The 16,000-nt window shown below is 48.6% G+C and overlaps 1 protein-coding gene and 1 pseudogene across 2 annotated transcripts; both read left to right on the top strand.

Moving 5' to 3' along the window:
* The first annotated feature begins 3,490 nt into the window (after positions 1 to 3,490).
* PROCR (protein C receptor) lies at positions 3,491 to 7,903 on the top strand. Its single transcript, XM_002710785.6, has 4 exons — positions 3,491 to 3,882; positions 6,011 to 6,262; positions 6,731 to 7,009; positions 7,233 to 7,903. Exons 1-4 carry the CDS (start codon positions 3,810 to 3,812, stop codon positions 7,349 to 7,351), a joined length of 723 nt encoding a protein of 240 aa, XP_002710831.1. The 5' UTR covers positions 3,491 to 3,809; the 3' UTR covers positions 7,352 to 7,903.
* A 5,595-nt stretch (positions 7,904 to 13,498) lies between these two features.
* LOC100344395 (rRNA-processing protein FCF1 homolog pseudogene) lies at positions 13,499 to 14,260 on the top strand (annotated as a pseudogene). The gene has a single exon (XR_016216603.1). The product of XR_016216603.1 is annotated as an rRNA-processing protein FCF1 homolog pseudogene (transcript).
* The last annotated feature ends 1,740 nt before the right edge of the window (positions 14,261 to 16,000 follow it).

The following is a 16,000-nucleotide window of genomic DNA, read 5'->3' as shown; positions in this document are numbered from 1 at the left end:
CACTTTCATACCATTTATGTAAAGTTCAAAACATACAAACACTATATATGTGTGTGTGTATATTGTTTAGGGACGTTGTGCATATGTATATAGAAGTGTTAAGAATGAAAAGTAGGGGCCAATGCTGTGGTGTCGCAGGTTAAGCCTCTGCCTCTGATGCTGGCATCCCATATGGACACCAGTTAGAGTCCTGGCTGCTCCACTTCCAGTCCAGCTCCCTGCTAATGTGCCTGGGAAAGCAGTAGCAGATGACCCAAGTGCTTCAGCCCCTGCACCCACGTGAGAGACCTGGAAGAAGCTCCTGGGTCCTGGCTTCAGCCTGGCCCAGCCCTGGCCGTTGTGGCCATGTGGGGAGTGAGTCAGCAGATGGAAGATTTCTCTGTCTCTTCTTGTCTCTGTCCCTCTGCCTTTCAAATAAATTTTTAAAAGACTCTTAAAGAAAAAAAAAAAAAAACAAACAGAAGAAGAAACAAAAAGTAGCACATTTCTATTTGAAGTGGTTCCTTCCCAGGCAGCAGGGGCAGAGGGACATCTGGGGAGGATGCACAGAAGGCTTTGATTATATTGGTGATATTTTGTTTCCTAGGCTGGGTGGCAAGCACAGTAGCATGTTTGCAATATAATGCTTTAAATTCCACATGTGAAATTTCTCATAAAATTGTTTATAAGAGGCAAAACCGTATAATTGGTAACGATGTAAACCTTTCCTGCTTCCAGTCCAGGGTAAGGAGGCCACCGTCCCTCTTGGGACCTTAGACCACTGCGCGGAGCCGAACAAAGGAAAGGCTTGGCTGCTGTTTCTTAGCTCCTGTGTGCAAGCGGAGCAGTGAGCATGGATGCTCTCACGCCCTCGTGCACTCAGTGTACAGAGTGGAGCCGGCTGTACGTCCAGGGTTTGCCCCAGATACCACTATGACACCGGTTCTCTCTCCAGGGAGAAACACATAAAACAAGAAGGCGAACTCGCCCCGCAGCCCCGTGCCCTGTGCCTTGTTCCCCCCAGGTGCGCTCTGTGCTCCCTACGCAGGGTCCTCAAAAGCTCAGGGAAAACGCACACGATCTCTGCATTTCTTCCTTGGTTCACAAACCTCTCTGAAGTACCTTCATTTACACACACGTAACCTTTAAAGTATGAGGGTGGAATTAAAGAGGTATTACTTAGAAGTCAAACTTTTACAATTAAAAACCAGATGGTGGGGCCAGTGCTGTGGCACAGTGGGTGAACCCCCTGGCCTGAAGCGCTGCCATCCTATATAGGCGCCAGTTCAAGACCCGGCTGCTGCACTTCCTGTCCAGCTCTCTGCTATGGCCCGGGAAAGCAGTAGAAGATGGCCCAAGGACTTGGGCCCCTGCACCCACGTGGGAGACCTGGAAGAAGCTCCTGGCTCCTGGCTCCTGGCTTCGGATCAGCACAGCTCTAGCCGTTGCAGCCCTCTGAGGAGTGAACCATCGGACGGAAGACCTCTCTCTCTCTCTCTCTCTCTCTCTGCCTCTCCTCTCTCTGTGTAACTCTGACTTTCAAATAAGTAAATAAATCTTAAAAAAAAAAACAGATGGCATTGTATGATACGCATGGTTCCACACTTCCCTTTTCTACTCTCAGCATCTCATGCACTTTCTTTCATGTCCACACATCTCTCAGAATGACCTGCCACCCTCCTCCACGGCTGCCGAGTATTCCACGGTGCGATATACCATAATTTAAAGTTTCATTTTTAATTAAATAAGAACACACACGCAGACACACTGCATCCCAGGCCCCTCCCTGGAGAGACACACATTGCTGTATTTGCTACATGTCTTTTCAGGTTCATCTTCTCCCATAAAGAAACTGGTGGTTTCGTTGCTCTGTGTGTGGTTAATGCATAAACAGGTCTAAACTGTACCTGATGGTCTGCCACTCACTCTTGGAGATCTGCACACGTCACCACTAGCTCAGTCGCCGTTTATTTAGCTGATATTTACTGTGTGCTATGCATTCTTCTAGGCACATCATCAAGTGAAGTGGACAGCCTTTGCTCTCATGGAACTTATATTCTGGTGGGATAATCAGCCCATCAATGTGCAAATAAACAAGCAATATAATTTCAAGTAGGGCTAAGTCCTATGATGAAAATAAAGTGGGGACTGCATGGGAGAGGCGGTCTATGTGTGTGCATGTGTATCTACTATACAGGTGGGGGAGCTCTTCGTGTGTGCTTAACTACTGCATGGTATTCTACAGTTTGGATTATCATAATTTAGGAAAGTGAATTTAAAACTTTAATACTTGCTTCCTAGAGTAAAAAACACATTTTAGAGGCCAGCATTGTGGCACAATGGGTTAAGCTACAACCTGTGATTTGGCCATCCCATTTTGGAGTGCAAGTTTGAGTCCTGGCTGCTCCATTTCTGATCCAGCTCCCTGCTAATGCACCTGGGAAGGCAGCAGAAAATGGTCCAAGTGCTTAGCCCCTTGATACTCATGTAGGAGACCCAGATGGAGTTCCAGGCTCTCAGCTTCTGCCTGGCCCACCCCTTTCTGTTGTGGTCACTTGGGGAGTAAACCAGTAGATGGAATATCTCTTTCTCTCTGTCTCTCTTCTCTGTCACTCTACCTTTCAAATAAAATAATTTTTTTAAAAAATTACATTTCACAGGGCAGGTTAAGCTCTCACGTTGGAGTGCCAATTGCAGTTCTGGCTGCTTCTCTTCTCATCTGATGCTTCCTAGGAGGCAGCAGATGACGGCCCAGTAACTGGGTTCCTACCACCCCATGAGAGACCCAGTCAGAGGCCAGGCTCCTGGCTGTTGGGGGTATTTGGGAAGTGAACCAGCAAATGAACTCTCCCTGTTTATCTCATTCTGCCTTTCAAGTGGATGAAAATAAACATTTTTAAAAAAATATTTTTTTACACTGCTTTCCAAAACCCATCATAGAAACATACATGTACAAAGCCAACACACACACATATACGACTAAACAACTATGAGAATTTCATGAAGTAATGCTTACCCTTACTAAGGGTGATACACTGAAATTTTTCATTCCATTCTATCTCATTTTTTTAGAAAGCATGCTAATCACGATCTGCCTAATTGTTTTCATTGTCCACTAATAGGTGATGACCTCAGTTTGAAAAATACTGCTTTATGTAACCAATTCTCTACTGAGAGCGACACAGATTGCTCATAATTCTCTCTTATTATAAACAGCGCTGCGATGAGCTGCTTCAGACTCATTTCTTTATTAGTTCTGAGAGCAAGACTCCTGACTGTGTCACTGCCATTTACTTAACATTCTGCTAAAACGCAGCCAATATGCTGAAATTCTGATCCTCGATCTGTTTCTCCCCGCGATCTATAAACCCTGGGCGAGTCTCCGCACCTCTGGGGGCCTCAGTTTCCCCGTCAGCGACCTGCAGGTCTCCAGGCCCTGGAGTCTGTCCTAAGTGGAAAGCAGATGCCCCACCCCCTGACTCAGCGTGGGCAGGACTTCTCATCAGCCCTCGCCCCCTTTTCTGCTCCCTGCTCTTCCTCAGAAGCAGCCCTGGGGAAGGGAAAAGGCAGGTCTAGGCGAGGCAGGGCGGAGCCGAGGGAGGGCTGGAGAGAGCCCAGCCCCCGACTAGGAAATGAGACCGAGGAGGAATAACACTTTATAAGCTGGACACCCTCTTCCTCTTCCCATTCCCTGGCCTGCTTCCATCCTCCCGCTCAGCCTCCGCCCCTCCCAGGCAGTCCCCGCGCTGCTCTTCCTGTGCTGCCGCCAGCGGCGCCCTCAGCCTGCCCAAGTCAGGAGCCCAGGTGGGATCAAGGACTCCAGCGCCAGGATGTTGACAACACTGCTGCCTTTGTTGCTGCTCCTGCCCGGCCGGGCCCTTTGTAGCCAGGAAGCCTCAGATGGTGAGTCGGGGGCACTTGTGCCTGGGGAAGGTTCTGGAGACTTTCAGTCTATTTGGGCGCATGGGTAAGAGCGGAGGAGAGCTTATCCCACGGTGACTGAATGCAGCTGGCTGGCTCACTCTATAGGGCAGGCGGCGTCCGTCCCAAAGCCAAGGTGAGGAAGTCCAGCTAAGCTCCCGGGAAGGGGGGGACTGGAGGAGGCTGGGGAAACGGGAGGAGAATGGAAAAGGCAGCCGTGGGGAAGGGTGAAGGTGCTGGTCTCAGGGAGAGGGGAGAGAGGGGGTGAAGTCTGGAGAGGGAGAGCCGTGGGTGCTGGTGACAGGGTAAGTGATGTCGAGAGGAAGAGACTCGGAGAGGAGAAGGGAGATGGGGGAATGGGAAGATGCCAGGAGACTGGGCGAATACTTGCGGAAAGACTGGGGGGTGATAGCTGAGGCAGAAGGGGTGACCGGGGAAGACCGAGGAAGGCTACCCGCAGCTGGGAAAGTGGAACCGGGGCCGGGAGAGAGGAGTTGTGACCAGCAGGAGGCCCGTGGGGTATCAAGGAGCCTGGGCGAGGGGAGCTGGTGCCCTGCAAGACGACTGCACAGTGGCTCCTCCCCCTCACCCACAATCCCTGAGCTTCAGGGTCCCCACTTACACGAGGGAACAACAACCAGAATGCAATGGGTGCTCACTGTGGTTAATACCAGGGCACTTCCAAAAGTCCATGGAAATGGAATTTAAAAATAAGTTTATTTTGGTGCCCCCCCCCAAAAAAAATCCATGCCTAGTTTCTTCATGATACTTCCTTTCCATGAACTGTTTGAAGGGCCCTCACATGCATGGATTTCAATAAATTTTTGCACCAAATTAAACTTATCTTTTAATTCCATTTTCCATGAACTTTAGAAGTAGGCTTAAACATGCATTGAGTCATCGAACCCCCCACAGAATCCCACAAGAAGGGTAATATTAACTCCATTTCACAAAGGTGGAAACTGGGTCACGGAACAGCGTCTAGAGTTATCCACACAAACTTTCTCACACAAGCAGACACACAGCACAACTCGAATGCAAACCCCGACAAGACTCACCCACACAGATTTACAACTCATTCAGATATTATATGGGCACCAGCTCAGGTATAGCAGGCAGAGACAGGCAGACCCGGTTCCATCGCCTGCAGGAGGCGAGGGCAGCCTGTGTATGTCTGAAGACCATCACCAGGAACCTCCACAAAGCAGTCTGGGATCAGCCCCACGGTGTCTGGGAGGAGAAAGAGGACCGGCACCAGGGAAAGTTCTCCAAGGGGAGAGAGCAATCAGGCTGAGGCTTGAAGTGCGGAAAGAAGTTTGCCAGACAGAAAAAAAGGAGGCAGAGCAACCTTGAGATATCTCCCAAAAGGCAGCATGAGAAACCCCGAGGAGGGTACTGAACCCAAGCACCACAGGGCAGAGGGCGGAAAACACAGCTGGGCTGGGTCCCTGGATGCTGGGCTGACACCACTGCGCTGGATTCTGGGGACAGAGACAGCAGAGGGCTGCGCACTAGGCTCCCGCTGCCTACACCATCTTAGCCCTGGCTTGCCGTGTAGACTGGGGCTAATGATAGCAGCCACTGCATCAAGCAGTTGGGGAGAAGGCACAAATAAGATAATAATAATGTGTGTAAGGCACAGTGCCCAGGGCATAATAAGCACTTGATGGAGATTAATTGTTTTTGATGGGGGGAGTACGTGGGGGGGGGGGGTGTCACTGAGGACGCTAAGTAGGAGGTCGTGCTCTGATCCCTGGGAGAGGCGGGACTAAAGGAGATAAAACTGAGAAATCAGGACCCTGGCGAGGTGGGACCCTTAGTCCAGATAAGAACTGACCAGGCCTAGAGCAGAGCTGTGGCAGAGAACAGAGAGACTTGGACAGATATCAGGAGTCCATTGTGGCTCAGGAATTGTTGACCAAGGTGGGGGTGGGGGGCGAGGAGCGTCTCTTCCAGTGCGGGCCACAGTTTCCGCCTCTGTAAAACACAGGTAATGGCAGGAGGGAAGGAGGGAGGGAGGTTACAGGGACGGAGACGGCAGGCGAGCGCAGAGGGGGTCATTATCTCCCGCGGCCCGCCGCCGGCTGCAACGTGCTGACTCGGCCCCCAGGCCCGCAGAAGCTCCACATGCTCCACGTCTCCTACTTCCGCGATCCCTACCACGTGTGGCACCAGGGCAACGCGTCGCTGGGCGGGCACCTGACACACACGCTGGAAGGGCCAGGCACCAACACCACGATCCTGCAGCTACAGCCCCTTCAGGAGCCGGAGAGCTGGGCGCTCACGGAGCGGCGCCTCCAGCAGTACCTGCAGCACTTCCACCGCCTGGTCATGCTGGTGCACCGGGAGCGGCGCGTGGCCTGTGAGAGGGCGCGCGGGGGCGGGGCGGGGCGTGGGAGTGGGAGTGGGCGGGGCCTCACGTGGCCCGGGGCTGCTCCGAGGAGCCCGGCGGCGGTGCCTTGGCCTTCGGAGGCTCCTGGGTGGGAGTTAGGGGAGCGGGTGTCCTCGCTCAGGGAGTGGGGCACACACTGTTGGGACTGCCCTCGCAGTCCTCCAATGCCTTCCCTTCACGCCCAGCCTGGGCATCTCACCCTCAGCCCCCAGCCACCTCTCCTCATGCAGGCCGGCGGCCCTGCTCACAGCACCCCCTCACAGCCTCCCACTCCTTCCCCTCCAAGACCCCAGATTCTCCTCTCAAAGCCCCCGCCGCCGTCATTCCCTCCCAGTCCCCACAGCCCACCCTGGCGCCCTCCCCACCATGTGGCATCCCCAGGGCACCGGGCACCCCCCCACGCCACAGTCCCCCTGAGTCTGATTCCCCCACCCACAGTTCCTCTGACTGTCCGCTGCTTCCTGGGCTGCGAGCTGCCTGCTGAGGGCTCCAGGGCCCACGTCTTCTTCAAAGTGGCCGTGAACGAGAGCTCCTTCGTGAGTTTCCGGCCGGAGACGGCCTTGTGGGAGGCGGGCCCTCAGACCCCCTCCAGTGTGATCACCTTCACCCTGAAGCAGCTCAACAGCTACAACCAAACTCGGTATGAGCTGCGGGACTTCCTGGAGGACACGTGTGTGCAGTATGTGCACCAGCACTTGGCTGAGGGAATCTTGAAAGGTACGAGGGGAATAGGGGCCTGCCTGGGTGCCGGGGGTGGAGGTGCCGGGGTCCGGGCAAATGGATGGCCCTGAAGGCTGGATGCGTCCGTCAGCAGAGGCCAGGCCTGGGGGCTGGGGACAGAGGACACCCAGCTGAAGTTGCCGGTGAACTTTCCCCTTTCCTTTGGGGCAGGGACCCCTTGGGGTCTGTTCCTCAGGCTAACTCTCCACGTGTTCTGCAGGGAGCCAAACAGGCCGCTCCTACACTTCGCTAGTGCTGGGCGTGCTGGTGGGCAGTTTGATCATCGCTGGCGTGGCCGTCGGCATCTTCCTGTGCACGGGTGGACAGCGGCGATGTTAATGGCTCTCCAGCCCCTCCTGAGAAAAAGCTGGATTGTCCAGGGCTGGCAAAGGAAGGTCTCAGCTCACTGCGAAGCCAGACGGACTCTCTAGCTGGGACAGCTTATCCCAGAAGGTTTAGATTGGCCACTCCTTTCTTCTCCCAGATCTGCCCACCAAGGGTTTGGGAAAAGTAGGCAGGAGGCAAACTGGACAAAGTACCTGGATTGCTAAGAACCTAAGAATTCGCATGTTTTGGCTGAATTGCTCTGAGAAGTGAACACTTGTCTCTCTTCGTGGTAAACAGATGATGGAATTGGGGCAGGGGTCTATGTCCCACCCTCCAAGACAGACTCACCTGAGGCATTCAGAGCACAGAACCAACGAAAACAAGTCGTCCACACGCAACATAAACAGCATTCAGAGCTACCAGATGTGTTTGGGAAGGGACACTGGTATGGCAGAGGTAGGAAGAAGGAATCAGACCAATTGTGGAGGTATAAAACCCAAGTGATATGGAACCAGCAAATTATTAATTAATAACAATATCAATAAATTCCTCATTTAGACATCATCATTTCCTCTACTTTGCGAAACTTCTGGAAAAGTGGCCTTTGCTTCCACCTCCTTTCTCACTCTTCAATCCACTGCCATCTGACTGCTCTGTAAACTGCTCTAAGACCCCTCGTAACCTCTGTCAGTGAAACCTGCAACTGTGTAGCCTGGAACTCCCTTTCACCCTAACTTCTGAGATCCTTCTGGAATTTCTAAAGATGATTCTGGCTACTCTTTTGTTACCTTACTTAATTCACCTTGGAAATGGAATTCCATTTCTTGGCTCCTTTTCTTCGCCTTTAAACTCTACCCTCTCTGGGTGACCTGCTGTCTTCCATGCTTCAAAAACCACCTCTCTGTGGTGGTTTCCTTGGAGAAGCAATATAATTTTTATTTTATTTATTTATTTTTTATTTTTTTATGAAAGGGAGAGAGGAGGGAGACAGGGAGACAGAGGAAGAGGGAGAGAGGGAAAAAGAGGAAAGAGGGAGAGGAGGAGAGAGGAAGAAATAGAGAGGGAGAAAGGGAGGGATGGTGGGAGGGAGAGAGAGGGAAAAAGCTTAATTTTATTTTTAAGACTATGTGCTGGCTGGCACCATGGCTCACTAGGCTAATCCTCCACCTTGTGGCGCCGGCACACTGGGATCTAGTCCCGGTCGGGGCGCCGGATTCTGTCCCGGTTGCCCCTCTTCCAGGCCAACTCTCTGCTGTGGCCAGGGAGTGCAATGGAGGATGGCCCAAGTGCTTGGGCCCTGCACCCCATGGGAGACCAGGATGAGTACCTGGCTCCTGCCATCGGATCAGCGCGGTGCGCCAGCCACAGCGCGCCGGCCGCGGCGGCCATTGGAGGGTGAACCAACGGCAAAGGAAGACCTTTCTCTCTGTCTCTCTCTCTCTCACTGTCCACTCTGCCTGTCAAAAAAAAAAAAAAAAAAAAAGACTATGTGCTTTGCCATAACTCTCAAATTTCACTTCTCTGAGCTAGGCATTTAATTTCTTATAATCTCTTGGAGGGTGAACCAACGGCAAAAGGAAGACCTTTCTCTCTGTCTCTCTCACTGTCCACTCTGCCTGTCAAAAAAATAAAATAAAATAAAAATTTCTTATAGTCTCAGTTTCTTCATTCACAAAAGGTAGAATACAGTAGACACAAAAGGTATAAGAAAAATAATACCTACCTCATCAAGGTGTTACGAGTATTAAATAAAATATGTAAAATAATATGTGTATGCTTAATAAATATGAGGGAGGTTCAAAAGGTAATGGAAAGAGTGGAATTAAAAGATAATGGGGGGTGGTGTGGCATAGTGGATAAAGCTGCTGCCTGTGATGCTGGCATCCCATATGGGCGCTGGTTCATGTCCCAGTTGCTCCACTTCCAACCCAGCTCCCTGCTAATGTGCCCAGGAAAGCAGTGGAGGATGACCCAAATGCCTGAGCCCCTGCTACCTATGTGGGAGATCTGGATGAAGTTCCTGGCTCCTGGCTTTGGCCTGGCCCAGTTCTGGCCATTGCAGTCATTTGGGGAGTGAACCAATGAATAGATCTCTCAGACTCTCTCTCTCTCTCTCTCTCTCTCTCTCTCTCTCTCTGTAGCTCTTTCAAATAAAGTAAATTAGTCTTTTTTAAAAGGATGAAAGGAGGGGCTGATGCTGTGGTGTAGTGAGTTAAGCCTCTGCCTGTGGCACCAGCATCCCATAGGGGTACCAGTTCGTGTCTCACCTGCTCCACTTCTGATCCAGCTCTCTGCTATGGCCTGGGAAAGCAGCAGAAGATGGCCCAAGTTCTTGGGCCCCTGCACCCACATGGGAGACCCAGAAGATACTCCTGGCTCCTACCTTCAGATCTGCTCAGCTCCGGCTGTTGTGGCCACTTGGGGAGTGAACCAAAGGAAGGACAACCTCTCTCTCTCTGTCTTTCCCTCTCTCTGTCTATAATTCTGCCTCTCAAATAAATAAATATTTGTTAAAAAAGGATGGAAGGAAGAAAAGATAATATGGGAGGCAGCATTTTACAGCAGCTTACAACACCACATAGGATACTCAAATCCCATACTGGAGTGTCTGGGTTCCAGTCCCAACTCCAGCTTCCTTCTGTGGTGCACTCTGGAAAGTAATAACCCAAGTATTTGGGTCCCTGCCACCTGCATGGGAGACCTGAATTGAGTTCTGAGCTTCTCTGCTATGGCCTGGGAAAGCAGTAGAGGATGGCCCAAGTGCTTGGGCCCCTGCGCTCATGTGTGGAAGCTCCTGGCTCCTGGCTTCGGACCTGTGCAGCTCTGACCATTGCAGCCATCTGGTGTTGACCAGTGGATGGAAGACCTCTCTCTCTCTCTCTCTCTCTCTCTCTGTTTGCCTCTGCCTCTCTGTAACTCTGCTTTCAAATAAATAAATAAATCTTTAAAAAAAAAAAAAAAAGAGTTCTGAGCTCTTGGCTATAGGCAGGCCCAGCCCTGGGTGTTGTAGGTATTTAAGAAATACAAAGATAGAAGATACTGTTCTCTCTCTCTCTCTTCCCTCCCCCTCCAGCCTTTCAAATAAATGACAATAAGCAAATTTTAAAAATAAAAATTAAAAACAGTTAATGTAGGGTAAGCATTTGGCCTAGTTAGATAAGCTGCCAGCTGGGATGCCTGCATCCCATATCAGCGTGCCTCAGTTCGAGTCCCCGCTCCACTCCTAATTACAGCTTCTTGCTAATACACACCCTGAGAAGTAGCAGTGAGGGCTCAAGTAATTGGGTCCCTGCCACCTGCATGGGAGACCGAGATTGAGTTCTGAGCTCTAGGTTTGGGCTTGGCTCAGCCTTGGTAATTGGGGGCCTTAGGGAGTGAATCAGTGGATGAGAGCTCTCTTTGTGCTTGTCTCCCTCTCTCTCTCTGTCTCCTCTGTGTGTGTGTGTGTGTGTGTGTGTGTGTGAGCCTCTGAAAACAAGACAAAAAAAGATTGTAGGGAGAGCCATTGTGGCACAGCAGGTTAAGCTGCTGCCTGTGACACCAGCGTTCCACATCAGAGCACCCATTCACGTCCTGAGTCCTGGTGCTCCACTCTGGATCCAGCTTCCTCCTACTGCACCTAAGAAGGCAGCAGATAATGGCCCAAGTGGTTGGGTCCCTGCTACCCACATGGGCCACCCAAATAGAGTTCCTGGCTTCTGGCTTCTGCTTGGCCCAGCCCCAGCTATTGCAGCTATTTGGGGAGTGAACCAGCGGATGGAAGATCAATCTCTCTCTCTCTCTCTCTCTCTCTCTCTCTCTGTTTGTCTCTGCCTCCTGTAAGTCTGCTTTCAAATAAATAAATAAATCTTTTAAAAAAAGATAATGTGAACTTTCTATGAATTTTTTGGAGTCATCTCAAACAGCTTTGTCTGCTAATCACCAAACCCTTCATTTGTATTAATTCCTGAAAACCATATCTACCTTAATATTTTAAAGACATTTCCAAATCAGTGTTCAAAATTAAATTTATTTTTTCACCTCAAACTGGGTCTCTCTTCTGTTGTTTATTGTCAGTTAAGCAGAATTAACATCACACCATACAAATGTGGTGACACTGGTGTTAACTTTTATTTATTCCTACAAAACAACACACATGGGGAGTCCATTCCCTCTTTTCCACAACAGTTTATCCAAGACATAGTTCACCCCCTTTTCTGTGGCAGACATAGAGGTGGGCCACACGGTTCTGCTTCCAAGGAGGTACTTGCCTTTCAGCTGCAGGGAGTAAAGCTAGCAGTGACTTTCCAGCTGCTGTAGTTCCTTCCATCAGTGTCTGCCACAGGTGTAGAGAACAGTCCTGCACTAGGTCCTCTCTAAGGACCGCCCTCACGTGGGGACTGAGCGAGGCAGGGTCCAGCCATTCTGGCCAGCTGCTGAGCAACCCTCCTGAGAAGTTTTCACTCCAGAACCCCCTGCTGGGTCTTTGCTAGGTCTACACTGCAGACTGACTGCTCTTTCAGCCCAATCCCACTTCCTCTTGCTAGTAAACATCTTGCACCTCAAACCCCATCTCTACATCTACTTCCAGAAAACCCAACTTGGGACTGACTTTCACTCTTCTAAAATTCTGAAAATTTATCCCTCTTTTCTGTGAACCAAGGCAGTAGCCACTGCCTGTGTTTCCTCCTAGTCTCTAATCTCCATGTTCTTTAAAAAAATTGTTTTTATTTTTGAAAGAGAAAGAGAGACAGCAACAAAGAAACAGACAGACAGAGATCTTCCATCTGGTTTACTCTCTAAACATCTGCAACAGCTGGGGCTGGGCCATGTGAAGCCAGGAGCCAGGAACTCAATCCAGGTCTCCCACATAGGGCAGGGACCCAAATACTTGAGGCATCATCACTTGCTGGCTCTCAGAGTATGCATTAGCAAGAAGCTGGAATCGAGAATGGAGCCAAGACTCAAACCCAGGACTCCATTATGAGATGCAAGTGTCCTAAATGGTGTCTTACCTGCCGCACCAAACACCTGTCCCCCTCTGCATTCTAAATAATCTTCTACATGGCAATAAAAAGCACATCTAAGATTGGCATTAGCAGTCAAGTTACAGTTTCAGATGCCTGTATCCCATATGGGTGCCTAGTTTAAGTCCTGGCTACACTGCTTCGTCCAGCTTCCTGCTAGTGTGCACCCTGGGAGGCAGCAAGTGATGGCTCAGGTGCTGCAGTCACTGTCACTCACGTAGGAAACCTGGACTGATTTCCACACTCCTGGCTTCCTCCTGGACCAGCCCTGGTTTTGTGGGCACTGGGGGAGTGATTTAGAGGATGGGAGATCTCTCTCAATCTATCTGCCCTTCAGGCATGGAAAGCCAAGACACTCTGGAAAAAAAAAAAAAAAAAGACCTAAATGAAAGATCTCTGTGAGTGAGATCCCAGTGGAAAGAACAGGTCTTCAAAGAAGGAGGTACCTTTCTCTGAAGGGAGGAGAGAACCTCCACTTTGACTATGACCTTGTCTAAACAAGATAAGAGTCGGAGAATTCAAAAGGCTTCCATAGCCTTGGAAACTCATGACTGAAGCATAGGGAGATTACTGATGCCATAAACAGGAGTGTCAATTTGTAAAGTCAACAACAGGAGTCACTGTGCACTTACTCCTCATGTAGGATCTCTGTCCTTAATGTGCTGTACATTGAGATTTAATGCTATAACGAGTACTCAAACAGTATATTTCACTTTGTGTTTCTATGGGGGTGCAAACTGTTGAAATCTTTACTTAATGTATACTAAACTGATCTTCTGTAAAAAAAAAAAAAAAAAAGAAAGAAAGAAAGAAAGAAATTATCAATTCCCAACTTGACTCTCACTGGGATTAAACATGACAATAGGTCTGATCTGATTTCATCATCATTTAAAAAATCATCTATTATTTTTCACTTTATGTTTCTGTGTGGGAGCAAACTGTTGAAATCTTTACTTAATGTATGCTAAACTGATCTTCTGTATATAAAGAGAATCGAAAATGAATCTTGATGTGAATGGAAGGGGAGAGGGAGAGGGAAAGGGGAGGGTTGCAGGTGGGAGGGACGTTATGGGGGGGAAGCCATTGTAATCCATAAGCTGTACTTTGGAAATTTATATTCATTAAATAAAAGTTAAAAAAATCTATCTGGGTCGGTGATTCCGGAAGAAGCAAGAGTACGGCAAGAGCATGGGGAAGCAAAAGAAAGCAAGGAAGTATGCGACCATGAAGCGGATGCTTAGTCTAAGAGATGAGAGGCTTAAAGAAAAGGATAGATTAAAACCTAAGAAGAAGGAAAAGAAGGACCCCAGTGCACTGAAGGAAAGAGAAGTCTCCCAGCACCCTTCCTGCTTATTCTTCCAATACAACACTCAGCTGGGCCCACCTTACCACATCCTCGTTGATACCAACTTTATCAACTTTTCCATTAAAGCCAAACTGGACTTAATACAATCAATGATGGATTGTCTATATGCCAAGTGTATTCCTTGTATAACTGATTGTGTAATGGCATAAATTGAGGAATTGGGGCGGAAGTATCGAGTGGCACTGAGGATTGCCAAGGATCCAAGATTTGAGAGATTACCATGCGCACACAAAGGAACCTATGCAGATGACTGCCTAGTCCAGAGAGTGACTCAGCACAAGTGTTACATTGTGGCCACAGTTGACCGGGACCTAAAACGAAGAATCCGGAAGATTCCTGGAGTTCCTATCGTGTATATTTCTAACCACAGATACAACATCGAGCGAATGCCAGATGATTATGGAGCCCCTCGGTTCTAATCCTCCCAAGACAAAGTTTCCTGGTCTTTCTTCGACCAACTTTATCTGTTGCCAAATGACTAAACATGCTATAGCAGGAATTACTATTCTCTACACACTTTTGCTGTATTATGAACTGAGTTTGATCAAATATACATAATTTTTTATCCTGATTTGAAACTGATATTTTGTCATATTTAATATAAGCAGATGTTCCAAAAAAAATCTATCTGCCTTTCAAATAAAATGAAAATAAATAAATAAATCTGATCATGTCATTGTTCTGCTTGTTAAATTTTCTATACTTACTTACTTAAATTCAGAATTCTCAAAATGAGTTCAAGGATGTGGACAATGTGGCCCCAACCTCATTTTGAAGTTTTGTTTTCTACTCTTTTTCTATACATGTTATTTATTTTAAAAACATATTTTTAAATGACAGAAGTAATGCAGCAACACAGAGTGTTCAAAGAAGACAGTTAAGGTCTCTGTTTTTTTCCTTTGATCTTTTTTTTTTTTTTTCGCCTCAGCAGTAAGCCAAGATTCTTAGTTGCAAGCAACAGAAACCAACTCTGAAATGTAAGGGGTAAATAAACTTATCAGAAGGTTATCAAGAAATCCTCACAGGCAATGGGAAGTTCATCTAATTGAGCTCAGAAACCAGGGATCACAGGAATGGTCTCTATAGGGATACCACATCTGGAACCACCAGCTCCCATCACCAATGCACGTTACTGCTCTTCATGAATTTTCCTTTGTCTGCTGTGTCTTTACATCATTTGTCCAAGATTCTAAGTCCTTAGAATTCTAAGTCATTTCGGTGGGAGCCCCAGATGACCAAGCCTCACCTGCAAGGGGCATGGGAAAGAGAAACTGCAAGTGCCTTTGGCTTCTCTTGTGGAAAGTAGGACCCTGTCTCCCATTAAGATTCACATAGAGGGGCTGGCGCTGTGACACAGCAGGTAAAGCCACCACCTGCAGTGCCGGCATCCCATATGGGCGCTGGTTCAAGTCCCAGCTGCTCCTCCTCCGATCCAGCTCTCTGCTATGGCCTGCGAAAGCAGTGGAGGATGGCCCAAGTGCTTGGGCCCCTGTGCCCACGTGGGAGACCTGGAGGAAGCTCCTGGCTCCCGACTTCAGATTGGCACAACTCTGGCCATTGAGGCCAACTGGAGAGTGAACCAGCAGATGGAAGACTTCCCTCTCTCTTTCCCTTTACCTCTCTGTAACTCTTCCCTTCAAATAAATAAATAAATCTTTAATAATAATAATAATAATAAACAGGTTCATATAGAGGAAGAAGTTTCAGATGCCGGGCATGTGAAAAACAAAACAAAAGCGAAGCAAAAGGCCTCTGTGTTTCACATCATCAGTTTATTTGCTCACTCAGTGAATGTTTACCAGCAATGTTTACACATTACACAAGGTTTTGTGCTGTGTACCCTGGAAGATGCAAAATGATTAAGACATTACAGTCCTTCTCAAGGAGTTCTCTGTTTTCCTGTAACAGTGAAGTGTATGCAACTAGCAGTAAAAGAAGGCAGGGTGTTCTAATAATGGGAAGAAATGTACAAGTAAAAAAAGTTATGCTGTGATCTACTGTGGTTGCAATCATCTACATATTGCCTTATGGTTTCGGGAATTTTGAACGAGCATTTATCATTTAAAACTCACTGACATCTTTTTTTTTTTTTTTTTTTTTTGACTGAGTTAGTGAAAGAGAGAGACAGAAAGAAAGGTCTTCCTGTTGGTTCACTCCCAAAATGGCCGCTATGGCTGGAGCTGTGCCGATCTGAAGCCAGGAGCCAGGTGCTTCCTCCTGGTCTCCCATGCAGGTGCAGGGCCCAAGCACTTGGGCCATCCTCCACTGCCTTCCCAGGCCACAGCAGAG

This window comes from Oryctolagus cuniculus, chromosome 11, assembly GCF_051225735.1.
Source record: "Oryctolagus cuniculus isolate XC-2025 breed Fujian yellow rabbit chromosome 11, ASM5122573v1, whole genome shotgun sequence".
Lineage (NCBI taxonomy): Eukaryota > Metazoa > Chordata > Mammalia > Lagomorpha > Leporidae > Oryctolagus > Oryctolagus cuniculus.
The sequence above is the reverse complement of the archived record's forward strand: the minus strand, read 5'-3'. Positions and strand labels throughout refer to the sequence as shown.